General features: G+C 41.6%; 1 protein-coding gene across 2 annotated transcripts in view; it reads left to right on the forward strand.

The window, feature by feature from the left end:
* Positions 1-539: 539 nt before the first annotated feature.
* Positions 540-27,701, forward strand: part of bcar3 (BCAR3 adaptor protein, NSP family member) — a 54,729-nt gene continuing 27,567 nt past the window's right edge. Inside the window, exons 1-4 of one of the 2 annotated variants that reach the window (XM_084549098.1) lie at positions 540-609; positions 18,800-18,995; positions 19,121-19,375; positions 24,877-24,919. In XM_084549098.1, coding sequence (XP_084405224.1) covers positions 18,808-18,995; positions 19,121-19,375; positions 24,877-24,919 — 486 coding nt within the window. In that variant the 5' untranslated portion in view covers positions 540-609; positions 18,800-18,807. Of the gene's footprint in view, positions 610-11,199; positions 11,368-18,799; positions 18,996-19,120; positions 19,376-24,876; positions 24,920-27,701 lie in introns of those variants that run through there. The other variant, XM_084549097.1, reaches the window with a different exon arrangement.

Here is a 27,701-nt window from a genome sequence, read left to right on the forward strand (position 1 = left end):
GGTCACAGGGTCAGATCTCCTTGTCTCATTTTTCTGGCATGACTACAACATGAAAGTCAAACTAAATAAAGAGTGATTCTTCAATCATGACACACTGCAGCTGTTAAAAACAGACAACTATGAAGACTTTTATTTATTTCTGCAATAAAGTCAATAAATCTGACTTAAGTTTTAAATGCTGGGTTCACAACCCTTTCAACAGCAAGTCCAACATATTTCAGTGCAGGTTGTGTTCACCAACTCCTGAAAAATACTTCACTATTTGTCTAATATTTGAGTTGCACTGTATGTGGATAAGAAGTGCTTCTGTGTGCCTGTGTGTTTACTTTGCTAAGCCAGTAAACCAAAACCTATTGAGCTCCACAGCAGGTGATGATTGTCAACGCTTAAACATGTCAGTGGATTAGTATTTATATTGAAGATGAATTTTTCAACACCTCATCTTGAGTAGCATCACCTCAGATTAACTTTGTTTGCTTTTTAATGTTTTCCAGGACCTGCTCCACCTCTCAGAATACGACCTCTTGGAGCTTGGAGTCCACAATCACCTCCACCGCCTGCACCTTCTTACTTCTTTACGCCTCCTCCAGGAGCGAGAGAGGAGGAGAGGTACTTAAATGCTCCCACATACAGCCACAGGGATGATCAAACATCGTCTTGCCTGATATCTCTATCAGATTGTTGTCCCGTGTTTCCATCTTCTCCGTCTCTTCTCAAAGAGTAGACGTAAAGACAGAGACTGATAGCATTAGTGTCATGTAAAGACATGCTTGTGCCTGGGGGTCTGCTGGTAGGGAGGGGATTGTCTGGCTAAGGACAATGCTGTGTCACACAAACACACACACACTTCGAAAGCTGTCAGTAAGTAGAGAGAAGAGTGCTGAGGCCTGCAGTCCCGCTGAGTTTAATCACTTTTATGCGGGTGTGTATATGCATGCACAGATGTGTGTGTGTGTGTGTGTGAGAGAGAGAGACAAGTGTCTTTGTTTGCTCAGTTTCCCATGCATTATACTGTGAAATCAAGCAGTTGTCTTGGTGACGTCTGTGACACTATACGCCAACTCACTAAATAATTTTACTGAATATAGTTGGCCTCTGCAGCTGTTGTCATTAAGGATTAAAGGCAGACATAATTTAGAGACAAAATCTTAACGGGTAAAGACGGCTAGTTTGCGATCAAAACAATGCAGCATGTCGAAAACCACAGTGTCTCTCTTGGCTGAACTTCTGAAAATCTTTCAGAAGCCAGACATTCTGAAGTTGTTAAAGGAAGCAGAGACTGTAAAGAGTCTCCTCCTATCTCATAGTTAACCCGGCAATTTGCAAGCCCATCTGGCATGAAGCATCTTTAAAAACAAAAACAGACCTCAAGTTGCGGTGAGTATAAAAAGGATTCACTCACAGGGCCTTGTTTTTATTGCTAGTCATTTCCTCTGTAGAAGTGTAATGGTGTTAAAATAGTAATATAATGTTGGGGAGTTTCAGAAATCACATGACATACAATAACGAAAACAAACAAAAGTTTTAAAAATAGATCATATAACCTGACACATGTATGACAAATGAAGGGCTTGTAACCCCTTGTTCCTCTCTCCCTATTGTGAGGGAGGAAGAAGGATATAAACACGTTGAATCCACCAATTCCACGGATTCAACATGTTTATTGCTTATTCAGCATGCTGAAAAGCTGCCATTGGATGTCTAACTAGTGCCAATGGTGCAACAAAAGTGGGCTGAGACTGCCCACTTGTCAGGGCCTTTAAGTTTGATCATATCTTACTTTCCTTGCATATTATTCAGATGTAGAGCCAAAATCTAACAATCCATTTGTGTGTGTCTGTAACCATACATTAAAGGTAAGACATAATATAGAAAGTGGACAGAGAAAAGTTTGACCGGTTCGCGGTGACGTCAGACAGTGGTCATGTACTCCTCGTTAGTATAGTGGACAGTATCTCCGCCTGTCACGTGGAAGACCGGGGTTCGATTCCCCGACGGGGAGGTTTAATATTTTTTTGGGATTGGGGTTCTCCTGGGTGGACAAAAGTTTTGCTTCCCTGGGCCTTCGGGTCGGGGAACGGGTCCTGACAGTTCAGAGTACCCGGGACTCCATTGTCCAGCTGGGGGACTTCAATGCTCTCGTGGGCAATCACAGCGTGACCTGGAAGGGCGTGACTGGGAAGAACAGCCTGCCTGATCTGACAGAGCCGGAGGGCTTGAGGTTGGCCCGTCCAATCTCTGGGGCATAAGTCGCTGATGTAGTGAAACAACTCCGCAGCAGCGGATCTCCAGGAGAGGATGAAATCAGCCCTGGGTATCTTAAGGCTCTGGATGTTGTAGGGCTGTCTTGGCTGACACACCTCTGCAACGTTGCGTGGCCATTGGGGGCAGTGCCTCTGGAGTGACAGACTGGGGTGGTGGTCCCCATCTTAAAGAAAAGGGACCAGAGGATGGTCTGGGGATCTATAGGGGGATCACATTCCTAAGCCTTCCTGGTAAGGTCTATGCCAGGGCCAGCATCTGCAGTGATGTGGGCGCTTTAACGGTCTGTTGTGGTGAAGAGAGAGCTAACCCAAAAGGAAAAGCTCTAAATTTACCGGTCGATCTACATTCCGACCCTCACCTATGGTCCTAAAAGAACAAGATCACCGATATAAGTAGCAACTTAAGCCGCTGCACGGTGATGTCAGGCAATCTTCATGTACTCCTCGTTAGTATAGTGGACAGTATCTCCGCCTGTCACGCGGAAGACCGGGGTTCGATTCCCCGACGGGGAGAAGTGGTTCCTTTTTGGGAGCTGTGGAGTAGTTTCCATAGGTGCAGCTTGGGACGGAGGGACCGAGGGTACCAGGGTCCCAGGTTCGTCTCCCGTGGTGTCCCTGGCTTAGCTGCAATGAGCAATCATCTAACATCTAACCTCAAAATTTCTCCCCGGGCGCAGTCCTCAGAGGCTGCTGCCCAATGCTCCAACTGCACGCACACACAACTCTGTGAACAAATGGATGGGTCAAACAGCAGGAATTACAATTTTCCCCATTGCAGGACAATTGAGGGTTCTAGTCTATTTTATTTTTATTTAAACTTAATCTCATGGCAGTTCATAAAATAAGAGCGCTGAGCACCACATATGCAGACAAACAAGTCATGAGGACGTTACCTGTTACCCCTTTTAAATACACATATTTTCACATTCCTGAGATCACTGTGCGACTGGTAGTGTAGCCCTGACCTGCTACATGACAACGGTTGCTGAGGCGAAACAGCCTCCAGTTGAAATCACTCTGTCACCAACTACTGTGGTATTATCTGTCTGCCTGGCAGGCTGCCACCCCTGTCATTACCACAAAGTCCAGATTTGTTCAGCTAATGGCGTCCTTCACACACACACCCACGCACACACACACACACACACCCACACACACACTGAGCATCCTCAAGAAATGCCAACTCAACATCTGACCCAGATTAGAGCATTCCAGTGAGAGCACCTTCAGCGTAGAGGCATGCAAACTCACACTGCATCCAGGCACATATTAACTCTATCATATTACTTTTAGTTGGCAACAGTATATGATTACGTTGCTGGAATAGAAGTCCGTGTGTGTGTGTGTGCCAGGTACTTTCCTTGTTGGCAGGAATTAAAATGCAGCAGAGAAGTTGAAATGCTCCACTTAGATCAATTAGAGGGTGAAATAAGAGGCATCTCAAACCCGACACATGCATGCTCATACTTCACATATTTTAGTTTTAGGTTGTGTTTAGTTACAGCTGTTGCCGCAGTGATAAAGCTGTGCTGTGGGTACCCATTATTTCATTGTAACAATAGCTTATTCAGTGTTTGTAATTTTATGAGGAAAAACTGAGGCACGTACCGATACCAGTTCAATCAGTAATCGTTTCATATCAGTGAAGTGCGATCAGCCACAACATTATGACAGGTGATGTAAATAACACTGACTTATCTCATTATTATACAGCCAGTCAGTGGTCAGAGTCTATGAGGCAGCAAGACAAATCTTATGTCCTCACAGTTGATGCGTTAGAAGACCGATGTGAGCAATTTTGGCTAAATTGCAAGCATGTCCAAAACTACAGCTCTTGTGGCCTGTTTCTGGTCTGCAGTGCTCAGTATCAATCAAATAAGGTCCAAGGAAGAAAAATAGGCCATGGCTTATGGATGCACTTGGGGAGGGAAGGCTGGCCCATGTGGTCCGATCCAACGTTTTTCTACCTATTGATACTCAAATCACTTTACAGTCACAATGACATATCTACCCACTGGTTCAAACAAGCGCACATTCACATACTTTGCCAAGTACTGGGAGCAACTCTGGAGTTCAGTGTCTTGCTAAAGGACACTTTGGCATGTGGCCCATGTACCGAGGATCAAACCCCTAACCCTCTGGTTCATACCTACGAGCGTGCCACGGTCAACCTGTGACTTGCCAGAACACAGAGTGCATCACAATTTGTTTTGTATGAGGCTGCATTGCGACAGACCAGTCAGGTTGCACATGCTGACGCCTGCACTACTGAAAGCACCTATAACTGGCACATGAGCATCCAAACTGGACCACACATACAGAAATGCGAGGAGAGATGTGAGGAGGTTTCCCAGCAGAACATTACATAGTAATGAGATTGTCAATGTTATTCACTTCACTGGTTGGTGGGTTTTATGTTGTGGCTAATCTGTGTATGTAGCAGCATGGATAGATCACACATGCATCTGGCTTTGAAAAAAAAAAATATATATATATATTTTGAGAGTGTCTCTGCATTGTCACAAAGTAAATGTGCAGATCCCTCCTCTTAGGTTTGTGTCTGAAATCAACTCCTGTGTTATATCAAGAGTATGCAATCAACAAGTTGTATTACTGTACATATACAAGCAGAATTAAACATTTTTAATAACCTCCATAAAATAATCTACAGGCTACAGGCAAGGGTTAGCTTTCAGAACTATACCAGTTATTTTGTCTAAGGGTCAAATCTGACTTGCCCCTGTCTGAGCTATGTGAGCCGAGGAAGTAATGGAAATACCAGAACACTGCACACACAGACAACACACTGTGCTATTGTATGCCATGCTAAACATGGACTAACACAGGTTTTACATTGCTTGTGTGTGTGACTGAGAGAGAGAGAGAGGGACAGCAGGTGTTCATACTGACGATTTGTTGCCTTGTTTGTGGCCCTCTGGACACGAATGTTACCATGGAGACCAAATACTTAGAGCAGCCAGTTGGGAGTTTGTTGGTTTGTGAACCAAAGATAGTTTTGTTGTTTCATAGTGACAGTTACACACATTACTAGCTGTCGACCAACTTAAACTTTAACTTTCTGTTTCTGTTAACCTTCTGTTACAAAAGGTGAGTAAAGGTCAAACTGTAACCTCCAGGGTTGAAAACTGAAGCTAATGCAGAAGTGCCAAAAACTGCAGTTCCTGTAATGGCTACTTGAAGCTGCTCCAAAAACGACGAATGAAAGTTCAGCAGAAATAATCTTGTTTACAGCCTGATACAGAAACGTTTTGTGTCTCATTAACTAATTAACCTATTTGTGACAACTGTATGCAAATTAATTTGTATATAACTCACCCGTTTAAATTCTACTAAGGCTTGAAGTTAAGCATAATTAAAGACATAGCTGCTTTGAATACCCTCACAGGTTGCTACCTGTCTACACAGACGTCAACCACCCACCTCAGCTCCACTCACACTCCACCAACTTTCCCAGTTTTGAATTATCCAGGAGTTAAATGATGGTGATGGCTGAAGTCACCACACTGAGCTTCAAAACTGCACTTTGGGAATCTTATGGGTGACGGCACAGTTCATTTATATATGAACTAACCTTTTACCGTCAACAATATTCAACAGTAAAGATATTGTCCACCTGTTGGTCACCAGGAATAAGGAAATTTACACTCCATTACCTATGACCTATGAAAACTGCCTTGTGTCTTAAGTCAACCTCTGAGACTAGCTCAGATCTTATTCCTCACAAGTGTAACTGTATTCTTTTGTTACATAAATGTCAAGACAACTAGACGAGGAGTCTCTTTCAGACATCTTGACACGTATTCTACTGCAATAAGGGTCAAAATTACGTATATGAACAGATTTATTTTTTCCCAGCTGCCTTCACATATTAGATCATTCATGTTACCATCGCTCAGGCTGGACAAGGATAATCTCCCATGTGAAGGTGATCGACCCACCAACATGACCTAGAGTTAATACTGAGTGTACTATAAACATCTTTCTGTTTCTGTCTGTGTCAGTAACACCAACTGTGCTGTCAACATTCTGCTGTTATCTCTTATATGTCAAAACAGAGAACATTTGATTCACAGAATTAGCCTCAATCCAGACAAGAACATCCAAAGAGCTAAATACCTGTAGAGAAAATAAACTTTGAACATTTTGATGGCAGCTTTCTGTTTTCGAAATCCTTTTCTCAGCTCGAAGTTTAGTCTCTTATCATTTACTCTGCAGTTCATAGGTGTATTGCACAATGTTAAGTTGAGTAGAAGTTTTACTTTTGCCGTTTATTTCATGTTGGTACTACAAGTGACTCAAGGCATATCATGAGCAGCTAAGATGGAATAACATGTTTTCGCAGTGAGGCATGTCTTTCTGTTGTTAGGTAACACACCACTGCTGTTAATCACTGGAGTCATCGTCAACAACTTCAAGCAATGAAAACATAATAGTAGCTGACAAACAAGCCTCGACTTTCACAAAATCCCACATTTTCCAAGCAATTACCATGCAAGTATTCCCACAGTTTCGTTTTTGACAGCTCAGTCAGGCAGATCATCCCTTCACTGTCCTAATTATGGTTTCATTACTATGTATTTTTTGGCGTGATTTGCCTTTGTTATACAGGGAATAGTTGAGAAGCAGCCAGAGTACATGTAGTGAAGAGTGGGATATAACATGAAACCCAGGTCACCTGCTTGGACAATAAATAGTTCCTCCAAAAAACTCTTTGTCATTGTAATCCAAAATGGCCCATCTGATCTGAAGTGGCCAACAGCAGAACATTGCTTATCTATAGGTGAAAATTAGAAGAAGTTAAGATTTAGGAACAATTATGAAACACTGTTCAGTTGCTCTAGACCACTAGTTGTTGTATCCTTTACAGTTGCCACGAATCATGAGTGATTGTCAGATTCTGCAGCTTTGTGAGGCTAATTAAAATAACCACCAGTAATCCTGTGGATCAGCTGCTGACGTTGATGTTCCACAGAAACATTTGTCACAATTAAGTAGATTTCATTCTACCTGCTATTTTTAATCTAATGCCCAGAGGCTGCAACCAGAGGAATGGGGAGTGGCCTCAACATTTAAGTGTTTACATCTCACACATTTCTAATCAGAAACACACTCATGGAAACACCAGCATGTGTCTATGTAAAGATCGATAAGAAAAAAGGGAGTGGAGGAGGAGAGCTGAGGTGAGGGAAGAAGGAGACTAGGAGTCGTTGGAATGAGGGGGAGAGGATGAAATCGAGATGAGAGTGTTCCTTGCACGGTTTATATCTTCCCTCTGCGGAATGGCAGAAACACTAAAAAAACACATGAAGTGAAACCAGAACAAAAAACAAAGTCTTTGCAGTAACGGCTGTAGTTAAGGTAGAAATACGTAAATCCTATTATGTGCAGGTGGAATCTCCTGTTAGTGAGGAAGCCAAACCCATCTGTTTAATGGTTTGGGAAACACACTGGTGCCCTGAGGTGTATTGGTGGTCAGTGTTTGGAAATGAATGATTCAGCAAGGCTTTGTGCCAACATGCTATGCTGAAAATGTGCCAAAGTAGGGCTAGGCTCAACAACTCAAGTTAACAGGAAGCCCAGGAAATGGCTATCATAGTATGGCATTTCAAAACACATTTTAAAAAAAGTTGTAAGACCATTTTAAAGCTGGTGATCAAATCAGAATAATGACAATCCCTTGATCTCTTAGGCTTCTTATTCGGTTTTAATAAAATCATTCTTATTTATAAGAATTTTTAAATAATTCTGAAAAGTATTGTTCTTCAGTATAGCATTTCAGTAAGAAATGTGTCTGTCATAATTTACATGGTCATGATTACTGGTGCTGTAACACTCCATCTTCTGGTGTTTGGACGTCCGTCAGTATCTTTTTGCTGGTGGGTCTCGTACTGTTGGCACATGCTGGACATCTGTCTGCAGCAGGTTTAGTGTTGGAACGAGTTGGTCAGAGATTAGTTTAGAGACTACTCATCCTCATCTTCATCTTCATCTGAACATTGAAATACACCAATGTTTTCCCAACAACATGGTCATCTAGAATGAATAAACTATAGATCAGTAAAAAAAAAAAATTCAGGAGAGGCCAGCCCTGTACGATGGTTTGTATCTCTTCCTGGCTTCCAAGCCTCTCCAATAATAGTATATCTTTGGTTTCCCCTTTTAAATAACAAATATAGTCTTCTGCCAATCGCTGCTATTTCCTTTTATGCAGGCGCAAAACATACAATATGTACCAGCTGGCTATTTGCTGTAGCCTTTATGGTGTGACAAGTGCAACTTATAGTTCTTTTTATTGATAAACCATCATTTGCAGCTCAGATTTTGACGTTTTGTGTGTGTCATACCCCAGAAGTGTAAAGTGTAGGAACACTCAAAACTTAATATTTCTACGTATCAAGATATGCCTCTGACCATGTTTCTCAACCAAGCTGAAAGCTCTCACCACAACGATGCATGTCAGTCAACATTGAACAATTATGTTCTGGCCCCTTCATGACAAACTCCCACCTCTCCCCTACATACCCACATGTTTTGGAAGAACTCAGGTGATTCAGGCTGATAACAGGTTACACTCCTGACTCACTGTGCCTTCCTGGAAATACCACCACTCACACACATTTAAAGATGCCAAGAATTTCTACATGCCTGTGTGAAACAGTACCAAGATTTACACAGGCAAAAAAATGAAATTCAGCTCCGGGATGTTTTTAACTTCCAAACAATCCTTCTCCTCTACTGAAGTGTCCTGGAGAAATATATTTGCCTTGCTCGCTCACATTAAGGCTGTGCTGAGTTGAAAAGCCCAAAAACTCTTGCATAGTTTTACTTTTATTGTTTGTTGACTCCTTTTGAGTTTTGGTTGGTTAGAGAAAAAACTGTTCAAATGAAGAGTTCTTGTAATTTCTCTCTTTTTTTATTGTATCTTACCGGAAAGATGCAAAATAAACTAAATTTGTTTTCTTAGAATGCCCTGTCACTGTTTAGTCACCCAAATAAGTAATTTGGCCATGAGGATGTGAACCACTGACCGAAAGCCGCAAAATTTGGCATAATTTCGTTTATCATTCTTGGGGATAAAGATGACTTTTAGTGACCAAGTTCAATTACTGCGGCCTATGACTGTCCATCGGGAAGCAGTAGTGGTCAGGCAATGACAGACTTTAAGCAAAGTTAAAGTTGATCCATATTATCTAAACCCATTACTTAAAAAGAAACCAAAAGTAGTTGAACTGAAAGTCTTTGTACTTATCGTCCTTTGTATTTCAAAACTCTGTGGACAAGCACATGTGCAGCACGTACAGCAGGTAAAAGTGAAACAGAAGTCATACACGGACTCTACATGAAGTTATACGGGCCCTTCATGATGCAACAAGCGCCAGTTAATTTTTAATGGTGGTATGAAGCATCAAACTGATGCCTGGGGCTTATCGCTGTCTGGCGGGTGTGATGTCAAAGTTGAGCTAGTTTTAACTTTTTTCAACACTTCACTGACACAACGATGTGCCGACAATCAAATGCTTTTGTTTTAAACAGATCACATCGCCAACATCGTCAACAAGCACATTTCAACAACGACTCGCTGACAGGGTAGCTAACCAGGCTTGGCCATTTTGTATCTTTTGTCTCTCCAACACTGGACATAGATTTAGGTTTACTGAGGAGTGGTTTTAAAAGATTAGTAGGTGGCTTTGCCGTTTGCCAACTTGGCATTGCTGGATTCGCCTGACTTGAAGCTAATCCAAAACATTTCAAAAAGGCGGGGCTTGAGCGGTGCTGAGGGTGTGCTGGAGCAGCTAGCAACCTGTTGTAGCATTCTGTCTCTGAAAGTAGCCATGCCCTTGGTTATGCATATAACTCTAAGTCTTAAGAGTTATATAAAAATTCACCTCTGTGCAATTGTCATGAATGAAGAAATTGGCTACAGAGACCAAAACTGTTTTCTGTACCAGGCTGTAAACATGTTTATCTTTGCTGTGGTTTGATTTAATCTCAAGTGGTCATTCATGTAACTGCAGTTTTTCGCAAATCCATAATGACCCTCAGGCACTTCAATGGCAAATTTAGTGTGAATAGCTCAAGATCAAAAGACCCACATTTATGTAGCCACATCTGTGTCTGTGATGTGTGTCTGATGTGTGCGGGCCATCTGATCATCTTGGCTTTCATAGCGGCAGGATGGGCTCGCTGTATTGTCTAAAAGGAAACGCGCACATGTGCACACGCATGCACGTGTCTGGGTGTTATCAACTCTAGACAATACAGAGAGGAACAGGAGGACAAAGACAGGAGAGAGTGTTGTCCTGAGGGCCAGCCAACCCAGACACACACACAGAAAACACACACTCATGAGCTCATACCTGATGTAATGACACAAGTAGAGCTCTTCTACTTGTTTCATCCCCTTCACAGATGAAATTTGACCATTCATACCCACATCTGTGCAACAAGACCTTGACGATGAGTTGATTTGCGTTTCAGTCAACACTGAGTTAAGTAGTTAAGCTCCTTGAGACTTGAGGGCTCCTCAAGTCGTTCAAAAATATAACAATCACATTTTTTCATCCTGTCTCCTCTCTACAAATAGCAACATTAGGTCACATCTAACTCCACACATCACACCAGTTGGTGGTGTTGGGGTAAGAGGTGCCAAACAAAAAGACTCAGAGCATGAAATATGAGGCAAGGAACACAGAGCAAGAGAGGGAATGAGAGGAGAAGGAGGAGGAGGAGGGCGGCAGAGAAGAGTTTTGTTTAGTGCTAGGAGGCAGGAGTTGGGAGGGGGGGCAAGAGACAACTCGGCTTGAAGAGAAAGAAAGAAAACTCCTCCCAAACTCAGTGGAGCAGGAGGAGGGATTGTGTGCTCGCAAATCACTCCCCAGAGGGAGAAAGAGGAGGGCAGGGCTTGCGATTGTGCGGCGCTACTTGTTGTTGCCTGTCTGAAGGAGTGTGAGTGTTTTAGTCTTCCAGCCGGTCGGCAAGTCAGCTAGTGTGTCACTCAAACTATGAAAGGGAATAGAAGCATAAATATAAAAAGATAAATAAGAGCAAAGATCACAGGAGACGGAGAAGTGGTCACAGACAGGTAAGACTAAACCTGTGTGTTTTACATTCAGTAGTAGTAGTAGTTTGTGTAGGAATGTGTGTATGTAGATGTTGATAGCAGAGCTATCTCATCTTCTCTAGATGCATTTCTGATTTTATCTTGATCTTTACTATAAGTTAAAAATAGACATTTCTACTTTCTCTTTTAAAGCTTGTTCTGTGGCTGCTCCTCATTTCAATACACTCTGTCTCTGTCTTGTTCCCTCTTGTTGAAGTGTTTACAGTTTGTAGTGAGTGCAATTTACTCTGGGACTTTTTTGAGCAATAAGTTGCCATCCCAAGACACTGGGTGTAACTGTGGTTGCTGGGATTAGTGGTGTTAGCTCTGGAAACCCCAGCAGGAAATAATTACATAAAATGTGACAGATAAGACCAACAGCCTTTCTTTTATCTGCATTTTTCTCTCTAATTTTTCTTGATTTTTTTGAGTACTCACTAAACTTTGTGTATCTTGGCTTAAGTGCTACAAATGGAGGCAAACCTTAACAATCTCTCTGGCTGCTTATCAGAGACAGTAATGCCTAAACATTTGCGTCATCTAAAATTGTGATAAATATGGTTCGTTTTTAATTTTTAATAAATACGGGGCACTTCCAAACTGGGCCTTGCTTTCTCGCTCGGGATCACGTTGACAGGTTGAGTGACTGCAGCTCAGACTGAATCTCTGACCTTTCAGTTGTGAGAACACATCTTTAAACAGCGAGCCACCCATGAGACGATGACAGAGGCAGACATGCGCGTGCATCTGTGTTTCCGTTGATGCAGAAACACACATGTATGCAGCAGGTTGTTTCAGACATTAGTCAGTGTCATGTCTGGATATCATAGCAGAGTTGAGCTGAGCCAATGGGACTCAGCCTGTAGTTAGCGCTGAACTGTGTCTGTGTCAGATTCACATGATGGTTGTGTACTTCCAGTTGTAGTGTTGTGTACGTACGTGGTGTTGTGTTGCTTAGACCCCACAGTGGCATCAGGTTGTTGGTATTCCAGCTAGCCATCAGCAGTATGTAACCAGTCTGTCTTTACAATGACTGACTGACCGCATAACTTGAAAGTAATTCATGTATTCATATTCTTTAGGGATCAGTAGGCACCGTTACATTACTCAATCTTTGTGAAACTTTCCGAAGAAAATCTTTAAATGTAACTTGTCATCTTGTGACTGTGACACAAAATGCTGGCTGTTCAGTCAGTAACATCAACCGTAAGTCGTGAGCACACTACTGCTGGGCAACTATTGCCGTCTAGAAGCCACCAAGGCTAACAGTTAGGAAGCGAACAGCTCACCCGGTTGCTTAATGTAGTGAATGAAATGGCGTAATGAACGGATGAGGTCATTCGGACTATTATCCTATGATTAAAATTCTGCAGAAAACTTTGTATGCCTAAATCATAACGTATTAACCAACCATCCACTTTCGGCATTTCTGAAATTGTCAGCAAACATGTCACAACTCGTGAACTCAGAACTCTCTGAAAATGTCCAGCTTATGATGTTTTCAAATGAACTTTACTCGCAAACACAACACCATTTGAAGTCAACCGTAATCCACAGTTATCCACTAATGAATTTGTTGTACCACTCGATCCAGCGTCAACATCGTCATTAATATGTTGAATAAAAGTGAAAGGAACTTAGGACTTTGGATATTTAAGTCTTAAAATTTTATTTAAAGACTAGTTGAACTTCTTGGGAAATAATATGGATGCTAAATATGAAACTAGAGCCAAGAGACAGGTAGCATAGCTTAGCTTAAATTCTGGAAACATGGGTGAGGCAATAGCTAGCCTGGCTCTGTTTAAAGTTAATAAACTACCTATCTGCACTTCTGTAGTTCATATTCATTATGTCTCATTTATGTAATGAAATGAAAAACATGTCGCATGACTAGTAGCTCAGGACAGCTGTTTTCACCTGGATGCAGTCTTTATGCTAAGTTAGGCGAATCGTAGTCTGAGTCTATCTTGTAGTCTATTTAAAAAAGCCCTGGTCATCAGGATGTTGGGTTACGGTTGCATTTAAAACGGCACACTTGCTTTGAATAGCATTGCTTACTCCTTAATAACAGAACATAATTAAAAGTGTCAAATAACATTCGTCACGTATGTAATATCTAAATACTTCTTCCACTTCTTCACTGACACTGACTGTGTGGCTGACTGGACAACACATTTTACCACCCTATTGTGTAGACCTCGAAAATGAGCGCACACGCTGAGGGGAAGTTAGGTGTGAAAAAAAGAGTCACGCACACACCCAGATTTAGAAGTATGAAATGGCAGCTACTGCTGTGGGATTTAATTTAACAGCCTCATTAATATGTTACACACATCCTTCACACACATATATACACACTGGTGGTGGGCCAACGCACTAAAGAGCGCAGCAGGACACCTCTCTCTCTTTCCCTAACAAAGGCTGGCTCTGCACAGCGGTCATGTGACAGTTGTTCCCATTGTTCACTTCTGGCCAGGGGTGGTTTTGCTAATGCACCGAGTGTGTGTTTGTGTGTGTGTGTGTTTGCGTGCATGCCTTAGCAGGAAGACACTTTATGCCTGCTAGAGGAAACCCCTCATTCCCAAGCATGTTGACGTTTGTGTTCGTCCTCCCTATTGTGCGTATGTTTGTGTGTAACAAGAGACCAGTTCTGCAGCATGTGGCAGTTTAAACTCCATTTTGTATGTATATTGTGGTGTAAAATGTGTTCTCAGACACACACAGTAGGCCAGTCGGGCCCAGTGAATGAAATGGGACCTGTTGAACCCTCTTAAGGACTCGTGGCCTTACAGCCCCATTTTTAAAACCGCTACTTCAGTGAATTAACAAAGGAGCTTTCCAACTAACTCATGTGAATGGTTGATTTAGGAGAGACAGAGACAGAGAGAGCTTAACATCAAAACATGAGACTTAACTCAATTTGATTTAATAGGAAAGTTGTGGCCTCGGCCCCTCTGGGACAGAGAAAGAGAGATGTGAAAAAGAGGATGGGAAGAGATAGAGATGTTTGTTTTATAGCTAGTAATCCTTCATAATGAGCCGTCTCTCGTCTAAATGTTTATACTGGCATTTCCTCTTCCTGTTAATCCAAATGTGTTTCCCACCCAAGGCCTCGTGTGTGTGTGTCTGTGTGTGTGTCTGCGTGTGTGTTTCTCTGGCCTTCACTTGGGTTGGTGACAAAGCAAACCTTTTTTGAGAATGTTTTGTCTTTTACACTATGGTCAAGGGAAGTACTTCTGATTGGGTGTCTGTAGTTCATTGAAGCTGCTGTAAAAGGCTTTCTTAGTGATTCTTCTGTTTGTCAAAAAAATGTCCAAAATAGGCAAACAATGGTTGATTAGACTGACGCATTGTCCAAAATCAACATATTTCTTTCATCAACATGACAAAAGTTAACTGAATTATTCTCAACAGTAATCTTCTATATCAACATGACTTCAATGTGACAAGTAATAAGTCTCCTGGCCAGTTTCACTGCAGTTTCAGCAGCATTGAACATTTATTTTCTATGAGAAGATGACACACAGGAGCGACTAAAGCCTGAAGTGAAATCAATCTTCCTCTTTTTTTGGCTCTGATGAAGACTTGAAGTGCTCCAGCTGTAAATCTCCCAACGTTGTCTATGCATAAAATTAAATACGGGTGCTAAAATAGCCACTTGGCACATCTTTATCTGTGCAGCATGGTTCCAGTCAAACCTTTAACTTGTATGTAACAGCAATACTTGTGTTACAAGCTGTGTTACTAGCCAGTTTAAGGTTAGGAAACTAACCTGAAGAAGGGTTAATCTCTTTCTAAGTGGACGAACTTTAAAATTAGCATTCCTTTTTCATTCTTTGGTAAATGTTGATTGCGGTCTTGATAATGTCCTAATATAGAAAATAATGGACCGGTTGGAGGAAATACCAGGGCTCATTTGTGTGAGACGCAGGGCGATGTGACCGGTGGCTGAACAGCTGAAGGGAGGATACGATGAGGCAGTCAGGGAGAAAGAGAAAGAAAACTCTGTTATTATGAGAGGTGGAAGGACAAAGGAAAGAAAGACGGAGACTACGTCAGGAAGCAAAAGAAGAGCTGACATCACGATGGACAGACAGACAGAGGGAGGGAGGGGACGCGAGACTGAAAGGGAAAAGAAAGATGGATGAGAAGGGTCGAGTCAAAGGGAGAGAGGAGAGAAGGCAAAAAAGTGAAATAAACAAATGTTTCACTCTCAACCCTCTTACAAATGACTTCCTTTAGCTCTTAACATCAATAATTTAATTAGAAGCTTAACTGACGTAGTGTTTGTGTGCATCAGTTTCGCTCAGTGAGAGTCTGTCCTTTCTCTGCAGGGGAGGGTGTGTGTCTGGCAGATGGTCAGGGCCACACACACAAATACAAATGCACACAAACACACACACAGCTGACCATCCCTGAGGGTCTTATAATAGGTGCTCCTCTTGTAGTCGTTCTGCCCCTCAGAGGAATCCACACTCTGACCCAGCATGCCTCTGTAGGACTTTTACAGTGTGTGTGTGTGTGCATAAACTTTACAGGTCACACTGAAGCCTCTCGAACTGGCCAGCTGTTCCTTTCTCTAAAAGTGTATTAGCATTTTCATTGACATTCGTCATCACAAGCTGGTGACTCAGTGGACCCCTGCTCAGGTTTAGTTTAGATTGTTTTGTTCCATTTTGGGGCTAATTTAAGGTTGGCAAAGTCCACAGATTCTTCAAAAACTCCAAGACTTATGACTCTCTAATCAAATTGTTTGTGCAGTTTCTCATTTGTTGAAAGCACTCAGGGTCATTCCAGCTGCTGTTGACCGTCGCTCTTGCCAGTTAAAATGACAAACAGCACCTGTAGATAATAACCAGAGCGTAAGAGAATCGCCATAAGGAAGCTTTGTTCTTGGCTGTTGAGAAAATAGTCAAAGACCCAGACTCTTCACACAGGGCATGAGAATGCATCTTTTAACACATCTTGATGGTTCTCTACATGTTCACCACCTAATGTGTCCACAAGTTATTTGTTCCACACATTGTCCCCACAACACATCTCTAACTTAACAGAAAATTCTTATTGGTTTATTTATACAGATCCCAAGTAGACGTTAAATAATATACCATTATATACATTATCCCTCCAACATATTAGGACATGTGCTGGAAGTTGTTAGGTTGTTAGTTATTAGGTCCATTAATCCATTTTATTCTATTCTTCTAATTATGATACAGTTGGATTACCACCTATCTGACGCTGTTCCATGAGCTGAATATTATGACAGTCATGAAGATTTTGGGCATTTGTTTTTGCTAGCGTCCCTAATGTTTTGTCAAAAGAGTGTACATGAAAAGGTACAGTTTTAGTCCCTGTGGGTTTAGTTCAGAAACTTATAGCTGTGTTTCATGCAGTAATGAGAACACAGGAAACAACTGGCCTGTCTTGCCAGGAGTTGAACAAGTGTAACACCTGGCAAGATGGTGACAAAAAAGTTTAGTATCATATCTGTATTGTTCATTATAGTCTTTTGTTATTAACATGCAGTCGTGTAAAAGCGAAAACTTACATTTAAATCATTTAATTTCACCTTGGTAATGTTGATCATATCTGACAGTATCAATACTAAAATGTTGAAGACCTTTATATTTACGTTTCCACCTCTAGCCAATGCGAACTAGCTTGCAGTTAGTTTTCTGGAGACGGTAGGTCTTCTGTCTCGGAAATCAATTTGTATTTCAGCAGTAGCAATGCTCATCCCCTTGGGTCAAAACAGTGTCTCTTCGTCTGGACCGTCTGCATCCAGAAAGACTTTTACAGCGCCAAGCCCCACAATTTACATTGCAGCCCACTTTCTCTGATCGCAATCAGGTTGTCCAAATAGAGACACGATAACAAACACCAGCATAGTTGTTCAGGTCAGATTCTTGGGTTTGATGAGATTAGAAAGAGGGAGGGTCTGTTGAAATGCAGTGTGCCAGCATATCTGTCACCTCGTAATATTTTAGTTCAGTACAGTATGACTAAGTGCTGCATGGTGAGTGACTCAGAGCAGATTCCGAGCTTGCTGTCCAGTCATCATCACACAGCAGGGGATTTTATCAAGTACCATCTCGGCCAACTTATCTGTTTTGTCCATCACTGTGTATTTATGTCTGTGTGTCATCTTGTCTGATGACACACAGACAGGCTATGACCAAAAATAAAGTTGTCGGCATATCTTGGTACACTTTTTAAAGGTCTGTAAAAGAATATGGCTTCAGTGACCTTGCTAGAATATAAGGTATTTTAAGAATTTCCTCATGGCATGAGATTAAGGTTGTTTTTAAGAATACCTTTTTTCTGGTCAATGTTTTCAGTTCTGACGGACCAGAACATGATATTCCATTCAGTTGCTTCCCAGTCAAAACATGGTGAGCTGTGGTGCTTTTGTGGGGAAAAAAGTTCCCCAGGATTCGGGACACTGCTCTTTTGACTTTCAAGCATGACTCCAACCACTCAAACAGCTGCAAATCATTCGCAATGAACACCCTCACTGCCTTTGTTCTGTCTTTTTGTTGTTTTGTTTTGTTTTATTTGTGTGTGTCAATGGTATGTTGCTTCCAGACAGTGATATACCTGGGTGGTGGCGATGCACGTGTGCAGTCATGTTGGAAGTGTTTCAGTTTGAGTAGGCGACAAGTGTAAAACCATTCTTGTCAGACATCGTTTTCTCTTCCTCACCATCATACTCAGGTTAAAATCTTCACCGCTTCCACTCCCCTGCTTGACATGTTGAAGTAATGCCAGCTTCCCCAGCTTTTAGCCCACAGTATTTGATAGATTGATATTTACTTGTATCGTCGCGTTTCCTCTTACCGCGCGTTGACGTACAGGCACGCAGAAAAAGAGGAAATAAAAAGAGGGAAATATAAATCATGGAAACTAGTTATTTGCAAAACAAAAAAAATACCGCAATTCACAAGTGTGTATTAAACGGTTCAGTGGTATATTTAGAATTGTGGCAAACCTTATACTTAGTGTATTAGGTAATGACAGGCTTGTATTTTCCTCCGGGCAGCATGTTAGTGTGTATTTTTGTATGTATGATCAGTCAGCCAAGTGAGATAGGGTCAACTGTGTGTATCATATATCATAATAGCTCATCTCAGTGAGGGTTATATGTCAGTGTGTAATTGTGAGTATCAGATAACATGTCTTTGCTTACATGTGTTACAGCATATTACACCTGATCCGCATGAATTGTGTTACCATGATTACACAACTGTGTGGCTCAGATTACTGGAAGCACCTGAGGAAATATATTTCTTTATATATTTATCAATAAAGTGATTAAAATCTCAGTGAGATGAACTCTTCAGATCCACCGATGAAGTTTGAAGGTATGATTCAACTCTAACTCTAACGTACGTATGTGGGTGTTTGTTTCCAGAGTGGAGGATGATGGCAGAGGGTCGTTTTGCCAGTCTGCCCAGGTCCCTCCATGCACACCACACGCTTGGAGGAGGCTCAGCCCACCCTGGAGTACCCAGCAGCTCCATCGGTGCCCCCGGTAGCGTCACCTGCTCCTCCAGGAGGCTCCAGGCTTCTCTGGCCTCCTCCATGGACCTGCTCAGCTCCAGATCTGGGTGAGATGTCCAACAGCAATTCAGTTCGTCGAGTAAACAAACTTTAGTCGCAACTCATAGACCTTCATAAAAAGTTTAGTTCCTTAGTCTCACTTTTCTTTCTCCTTCTGTTGTCCCTCTCGCAGTCTCCCTACAGGACAGAGCGGCAGCCTGCTGGAGGGGCCCGCTGCTAGCCACCAACAGGTCTCCATTCACGGGACTCTGCCTCGACGCAAGAGAGGAGGAGCCAACCTCAACCATGGAAGCTACACTTGGGACCCCAAAGCCAATCACACGCAACCATCACTTTGCGGAAACTCATTTCCTTCTCCTGGGTACACCCATCAACCCGTGACCTCTCCGCTGGTTCAGAATGCCATCGATGACTTCCGTGGTTACAGGTAAACACAATGTACAAACATGGATCATGTTTCTGTTTGCAGCTTCTGTCCAAAGTATACTGTATGCTGAAATGAGGACACAACTCACTAAAGCAATTCTCACCGTTGCTCGCCCCCTTGTTGGACCGAAAGGTGGCTCTTTGTACAGCAGCCGTGGTGCGTTACTATGTACTTCTGTAGCAACCCAGGGTCAAGCCAAACAACAAATAAAAGTGGAAATATATGTTAACATCTCTATGGCACAATAAATTAATCTGAGCAGCCTTCCTCTGTTATAGAGAAAACTACAAATCTGTCAGAGCAGTCTTTTAATTAATACTCAAATGACTAAGGGTGGTTAACTTGGACACTCTGAGGAAATGTTATGTATCTGCGGAACTTCTCTCCAGAGTGGAAAGTGGGAAAGAGAGTTTAGAGTTGGATGTAGAAATGAGAGGTTGTAAGGAGACCCCTGAGGGGGCGTAGCAGTTAGCTCAACTTCAGAGAGAACACAGACACACACCTCATCCCTCATCATGTCCTCCCATCTTTCTAGCTGTAGTGTAGAATTACAACAGACTGTATCTGATGTAGCCAGCTTTGTGTGCACCTATGCTTGTGTGTCTATGTTGTGGGTGTTTAGCCCCCAGTGTTTGGGTTACCTTTGTAGGTCAGGGTGTGGCAGGACAGATCAGAGATTACTGTGAACGCTTTGTCTGTTCTCTTCATCGCTCTGCCTCCACACTGGATACATTTCATATACTGCTGACATACGGCGGGACAATTTGTCCAGGTCAAATTCAGCCTGTGCAGGTGGCTAAATAATGAACAGACAAATGAATTTTGGTTGTTTTTTTTACTACACCTTTATCGATATTTTGTCCCTATTTATACATGAATGATCTTAGTGAGCTGACAGACTTAACAAATTAAAGACAACTCTTTCTGAAGCTGGGTTAAGTTAACATCAGATAATACTCATCTTACTTTAAGCTATCTGGAGATCAAAGAAGAGCACTTGTTATTAATCGAATAAACCCACTAATGCCCTCAAAAAGATATTACATATGGGAGCTTAGTCCAGAAATGTAGATATTTCTTCACATTAAAACCCTTAAGTTCTTTTAAATAATCTGGATAGATACATGTACTTTCAAGACTCAAAATAAGAAAATATATTAAAAAAACAAAAACTATAAGGTTTTTCTCATAAAAATGCAAAAAAATATTATCTGCTTTGGCATTTCCTGTCAACTTCACTTCATTGTTTTGAAACTTCACACAGTTCACAGTTGAGTTTTCTATAAAAAGATTCGGGAGTGTATCTCGAAGGTATGTAACCACTGGCCAGTCGGTCTTGACTTTCCATTGCTCAGGCTGTCAGCCGACCTATGACCCGTGACCTTATGGTGCACCAGCCCCCGATTGGCCAGTTTGTCTTTCTGTTGACCTCCTCAAGGACCACCAGGAGAGGTGGGGGAGGAGGAAGCAAGAGAAGGAAAGAGGGGAAAAGATGAGGTGGTGCAAAGGGAAGGATTAGAGGGAGTGGAGAGCGGAGATGGACAGTAACTGACTGCTGACATATGCAGCTTATCCTTTCAGCAACATAAATAAGCTGAGCTTAGAATCCTCCTGAATTCCTCGCTTAGCTGTTGATGATGTTTGTATTAAAATCTTTCATTTCTCTTCGAAAAACATGACACCAATATTATAACTCAATTACATAAAAGAGTAGTTTTAGCAGTTTTAATATCAAGTCGTCTTTCAAATAGCAAAAGACTGATGTTAATCATAAAAAAGTACATCCCTAATGGTCATTGACTGTAATATGTCTTACAAACAGAGTAATAGGAGGTTTATGCTTCTGCGTTAAGTTGACGTAGAGGCTACGGCGTCAACACAGACACCTATGCAGAGGCTAGCGTTGTAACTGACCTGCACCACCCCAGAAATGTAACTACGCGCCGCAGCAACACAGACTGCAAGAGCTGTGATTGGTCTTGTTTTCACTTAAGTATTTCCGGCTGCTTCTCCATCTCGCAATTTTCGAATAGATTTTTTTGGATCAATAAAAAATCGTTAAGGTTAACTGAGGAAGTTTGGAGATACAGACATTTGTATGACTTGTTTGCAATTGTTGAAAGTGAAGCAGCAAGTGGAAAGTGAATCAGGAAGTACAAACAAAAATTAACTCGACTGGCAAATAAGACACAGCGTCGACTAGCGTTTGGGTGGCGTTGTTACTGAGCGAGCCAGACTGACGATCGCACAAGTATAAATGGCTTGTGTTGGCTACATGCTTAGATTACTGCTTCTGGGTCCTGCAGAGGTATAAACTGCTTTAAACCACAGATTTTCATAGAGGGATGATCCAATGCTGCAAATTAAAGGGAGGATTTATGATTTCATGGGATCAGCTGAGACTTACATCCTGATATTCGAGGAATAAAATGGATTTTCCATTGAAAGCTAACTGTGAGCACACATTTCTATTGGGGATGTAATAAAATATTTCAAAATGCCATGCAGATAAGCACTGGACCTGTGTTTGCCTTGCATTGTAAACCAGCTCTGGAAAGCATCCGTTATCAGTGCCAGTGTTGACCTCAGGCTACCCACCAAGTCGTGTCTTCAGATTCCTACCACTCACACATTATGATTTTACCTTGCAGCTTGTTCACATTTAAAAGTAAGTCCAGATATTATACCCAGACCCAGATAGTATACTGAGTCTGCTGGTCTTTATAATGGAAGCACACTGACCTCTATAGGCTGCCTACAAATTCTGCTTTGCTTCCACTCTCTCTTCCACTCGCTTCCACTCTCTTTTTCTCCCACACACAAAAATATGGTGCAGTCCCTAACTTAAGCCAGTTGTGGTCATGCTGAGTATTGTGTGGTGAACTGCAAAGAACAACAGTAGCCAGAAAAAGACTGTGGCGAGTGCTCCCTGCTGCTGCCTTCCCAACTCTTTTTCTCTGGCTTGCTTCTTCTTTTTTCAACCCCCGACTGTGTTGAAGATCAATTTTTGTGGTTGTAGAAGCAGAAAAATCCAGTGTCAGATGCTGTTTCAGCAACGTGGGCAGAAAAAAAAAGGCAGATTTAGCTGTGGTCACTTTGTGTAGTCTGGATTGACATCTCACATCCACCATACTTTGTTTGAATACTCTTAGTGCCGTAGACAGGCCTATTACGTGTTTTCAAGGAAGAATAAATTCGTTAAACACATCCATCAATGTTCAAGGTGGAGAAACAATCCTTTAAGAGCTAGGGTTAAGATCTTTATCAGCTCCAAAGCTGCTGCTCTGTTTGTGACCCTAACCTTTGACCTGCCTGAGTCTGAAAGGGAATTTCCCTTCAGTCGCAGCACATTTAACCCAGGAGGATTCAGATGGGTGTTGTCTATATGGTGTACCCACCTAAGACTGGTGGTCGGTGTGGTGAAAGTTTTCGGCCAATCAAAGGTCCAGCCAACCACTGACCCCAGAGACACTCATACAGTATGACTACAGTAAATGGACGATGACAAACTGAATGTATGATTTTAGTTTATATGTGAGACCACAAAAACATCCTGGATTTTTTTTTCTTGTTGTTGATTTCTTCTCCCTTGCATCCTTTCTCTAGTAGAGCAGTTGTGAGACTTAAGCACGTAATAGTGACGCAAACAGCCACCAAAAAATATAAATCAGTACCATTTTCAAAAGCACCATTCAATGGTAGTATTTGATTGATTTCCAAATTGATTTCTTACATTGAACAAGTGTCAGTGCCAAGCGTTGGCATCACTTTTTATATGTTCTCATATTATTATATTAGAGCTGTTATTCGATTAAAATATTTAATTGCGATTAACTGCACATTTTCTATCTTGTCTAAATGCACCTTACAGGAATACTTAGCTTGGCATAAATAAACTTGCCCAATGCAGTATCTTAGCTTTTTAGAAAGACACATTTATAATGTGTAACTTCGGGTTTCTGTAATTAATATTAACAGGATTGGTTCTTATTCATTTCACAAATTGTTAAAACTTAACATGTAAAACGCTGTAGAGATAATTATCACAGAAGCTACGTGTTGATCAGTATTTCTTTCATTCTCCTGGCAGCATCAGATGTATTTGTTCAGCCAACAACAACATCAACAACCAATGTGTCCTCTGCTGAGAGACAGCTCAGGGTAGATTTGTTTTGATGCACTAAGGGGGAATTCAGAATATATTGGATCACTTTATATATTCTGAGCTTCCTTGGTTCTCCAAACCTGAATCTCTGGTAGATCCTTAGGGTGACAGAGGGGCTTGAACACTACACTACTCCACATTGTTGTGAATGGAGGCTTCTGTTCAGTTACATAACTAAATCCCACTCATTATTTGGGGCCATATTAAAACCGGTAAGGCTTAGAGCTAAACATATTTGGTTTAGTAAGTAATGGACTGTGCTAATATTCCCGTGGGAACACCAGCGCAGGCTTAAGGGATTTAAACTAGCAACCTCTGCTAATGTAGCTAGGGATTTGAGCTAATTACCTCTTTCACTGATCCCCTGGATGTGTAAGCCGTTAGAAGAGAGTGAATGGGCTGCATGGATATGCTCTGGTACTAATATTCAAGTCAAAGATGGAGAGTTAACGGTGCATACATGAGTGGGATTTTTGTCAAGGAACAAAAATGAGGAGCTCGCACTGGCGGTTAAAACAAACAAAATGCTAAAGTACAATGTTTGAAACCGTTCTCTGTGTAACCTGACCATTAAATGACCATGGCCAAGAAAAGCAGCTATGGTGAGACGAGGGGAAAGAGGCCAAAAATGGAAAAGTGTCTGATGTGGTTCTCAGCAGCTTTTGGATAAAGGAATCAAAGAAATACAAAAAAGGGGAAACTTTAAAAACAAATAAGCTGCTGCTGTCTGTCTGTGTGTGCTCAAACCTCTCTGTGAAATTGTCAGTGGACTCAGAATGTCAGGCGTGTGGCTGCGATGTGTGTTATGATGGGGGAGGAGAAAGAGAGGGTGAGGGAGGGAGGCCAAGTCAGTCAGGCAGTGAGTGAACATGTTTACCACTGACTGAGAGAAAGAAGGAGTGAGAGACAGGCAGCGAGTAAGACAGAGAAAGGGAAAGATTTAAAGTAGTTCAGTGTGAGGTTTGGTTTCACTTGACTTGTCGCTCCATGAGAAACCCACCTGCAAAGTCGGACCGAGTGAACTCAGGATAACGTTAAATCTCATATTTACAGTGTAGCTTTGACTTCTTGGTCTAGCATATGGCGAAAATGGACGTCTATTTGGATCAGTGAAGTCCACGCCACGCCTCCACCAAATTATATAAACCCAAAAAAGAGTGCTAGAGGAGCAGCATCAGCACCAGGCAGAGACCCACCTGGACCTGATTCTAATACGAACAGCCCTGCAGTTTATTTGTCACAGGAACTACAGGGACAAAAACAAAAAGGCAACACTCTCTGACTGGATGAAGATGTGTTCTCTAAATCGGACCTTGTCTCTGTCTGTGTTCCCCAGGGAGCCAGCTGCCGGCCTGGACGCCGCTGTGGACTATGTTAAGGTAGGAGCAACGGTTGTGGTGCCATAATGTTTGCGGTGCATGTGTAAAAATCCTTCAGCTGCAACTATGACTACTGTTACTGATACTACAGTTTCTTGCTCTTTGAATGTTAAATACACGGTAGGGTAGTAAGGATTGGTAGTAAAAAGTTAAGCCATACAAACACAGATAAGCAGTAGCTATAAGTTTCTGTTTGTTTAATGGATAGAACAGGAAACCTGCCGGCTGTGTGTTGTAGTAAAAGTCTAAAAATAATACTACCAGTTATGTAAAACCTCAAACCTTCCATCCTGCTCTAAGATTACAGAAACTCTAGAGTAAAAACACCTTTTGCCAGGTGAAATAAATCTAATAACGAATGCATAAAAATCGAACACAAGACACATCCGACACCTCAGCTGCTTCGGTGTAAACACCGCTCTTAGGATTAATCTAATTGCTTCCGTACTACGAAGATAATGCACCTTTAAATCAAGCAGTGTGCCACTTTGCTGTTGCTGCCGCACGGCTTTAAATCATATTCACACCACACCACCTGAGTCCCAGCTTACAGTGAAAGAGAGATGATGACTTAGAGGTGATCATTATGTCAACACGGTATCATCTAGCTGACTAGTGCCAATGTTTCATCCTGTCAACATCTATGTCTTTCTTATTTTCGGCTTCTGTTCTTTATCATTTCTGCTTTATTTATTTATTTTAATAAACATAATCTAAGGGCATCAAACGCAAATACACAATAAATGAGTTCCTCTGTTCTCGATATCTAATCTAAACACTTTTCGTGTACAAATTGAGTGGTGACGGCTGCGTGCCGAAAGCTGGCACAGAAAATTTTAATTAATTTTATGCTTCATCTTTGCCAAGTCCATGTGCTACTTCATTAAACAACAATGTTAAACAGAGACTGGTGTGAGAAACACTGACCTATTAAATTAATTCACTCATTCATTCATTCATTCATTTTCTCTGGAGGGTCGCGGGGGGGCTGGAGCTTATCCCAGCTGTCGTTGGGCGAGAGGTGAGGTACACCCTGGACAGCTCGCCAGTCTATCCCAGGGACTTATTAAATTACTTGGAAAAAAACCAAAACAATAAATAATACAATCTTCCTACCCATTTTTGCTAGAAATTTAAGTTTTTATTGCAAAATTCCCACTCTTATCTTAGCATGACCACAGCTGAGCACACAGCCAAGTCAACAGAATAAAAACATTATCAGAAATTAATATTATATGAATGATTAAAACATATAACGTGGAAAAAAGGTTGTAGAAGATCATGAAACCTTTTGTCATAGCTTCCAGACAACAGCTATACTGACACCTACAACCCGTTCCCTCTAATCATTCAGGATAACCTGTAACCTACTGCATATTAACAAATGAATGAGCTAAAACAGAATGTGAACAAATTCATACTCGGCTACATATTTAGCAAAAATGTATATCTATTGTTTTGGTATCTATTCTGGATTTTAGTTTTACTAAGACGTCTGCTCTTTTGCATTCATGTAAGTTATATACTACAAAAATAACCTCATCTTGGTGGGTAAAGTACACTTTTCTGAACCATATAGTGAGATAAACCATCCCCACAGGTGTCAAACTAATAAATTACAATTCATTTATACAATTTGAGACCTTGTGATCATATTTCTGCCTTAATTAAATAGTGTCGAAGGAGACAGGACACAAGGCAAGAGGCAGGTGTGACAAACAGAAGTCATTGTCGGCTTAAGAATCAAACCTTGAACTCTCAACATCAGGTCTTATTTTGACCTGTGAACTACAGCATCTCCCTCAGATTTTAATCCAGGCCTCTCATATAAATGTTGCTTTTTACTCTACATAACTAGATTTGGGTGTAAATGTCTCCTTCTGCTGACATATATTCACTCAGATAGCTGCTCCCCTTCTCTTTCCCATGTGGGTTTTATCCTATTTAAGTCTTCGCCTCCTTTTTTCTCCATCCCCCAACCATCCTTCACTCTCTATCTTTCCGTCCATCACTCCTTTCCTCCATCTATTAGCTCATATGTTAGGATGCTGACACCTCAGTGTGAAAAGCAAACTCAGTCCTTCCCACGACAGCAGGACACACACATATGGGAGCCAGCCTCACACACACTCAAACCTGCACATACACAAACAGCACTTTGGATTTCATTGGCCAAATTAGGGTAGTGAGCAAGTGTCAACAGTCTTTGTATGTCTGTGTGTGTGGACGGCATATGGAGCCACTGTAACCTAGGTATTATATAATACGTGTGAAAGTGCGGCTGTCCGCTCGGCTACTGTTTGACTCCAGGTGTGTTTGCATTTCCACTGTGGATAAAAAAACATACACATATGTCCATGTGTGCACACAGGCACAGACTGCATGTACAGGTGTACAGGTGCTCAGTGTAATATCCTGTGGATAGGTCAAAAGTACATCCACGCTGTCGGTGCAGTGAGCCTTGCATTGTTCAGTGCCATCAAGATTATGCACATCGGTTATGTACAGTTCAAGTGTGTGGAATAGTGGGATGTATACAGGGAAGGAAGTGTCTATGGAAAACAATAGTATATCCCTCACTTGACTGACTTAAGGCTATTTTCTTTCCTTTCCAGAACCGTTTGATGTCTAAATTCAGTTTCTAAGTGCCTCTTTGAACTGTTTGTCGGTGGGTTAAATATAAAAGCTGCACCATAAATATTAAATTTACTGAAAACTACATTATATTAGAGATTAGGACAAGTAATACAGCGATGACCAACGCTAGTTTTAGCCATTCCAT

Source organism: Chelon labrosus (genome assembly GCF_963514085.1).
Source record: "Chelon labrosus genome assembly, chromosome: 7".
NCBI lineage: Eukaryota > Metazoa > Chordata > Actinopteri > Mugiliformes > Mugilidae > Chelon > Chelon labrosus.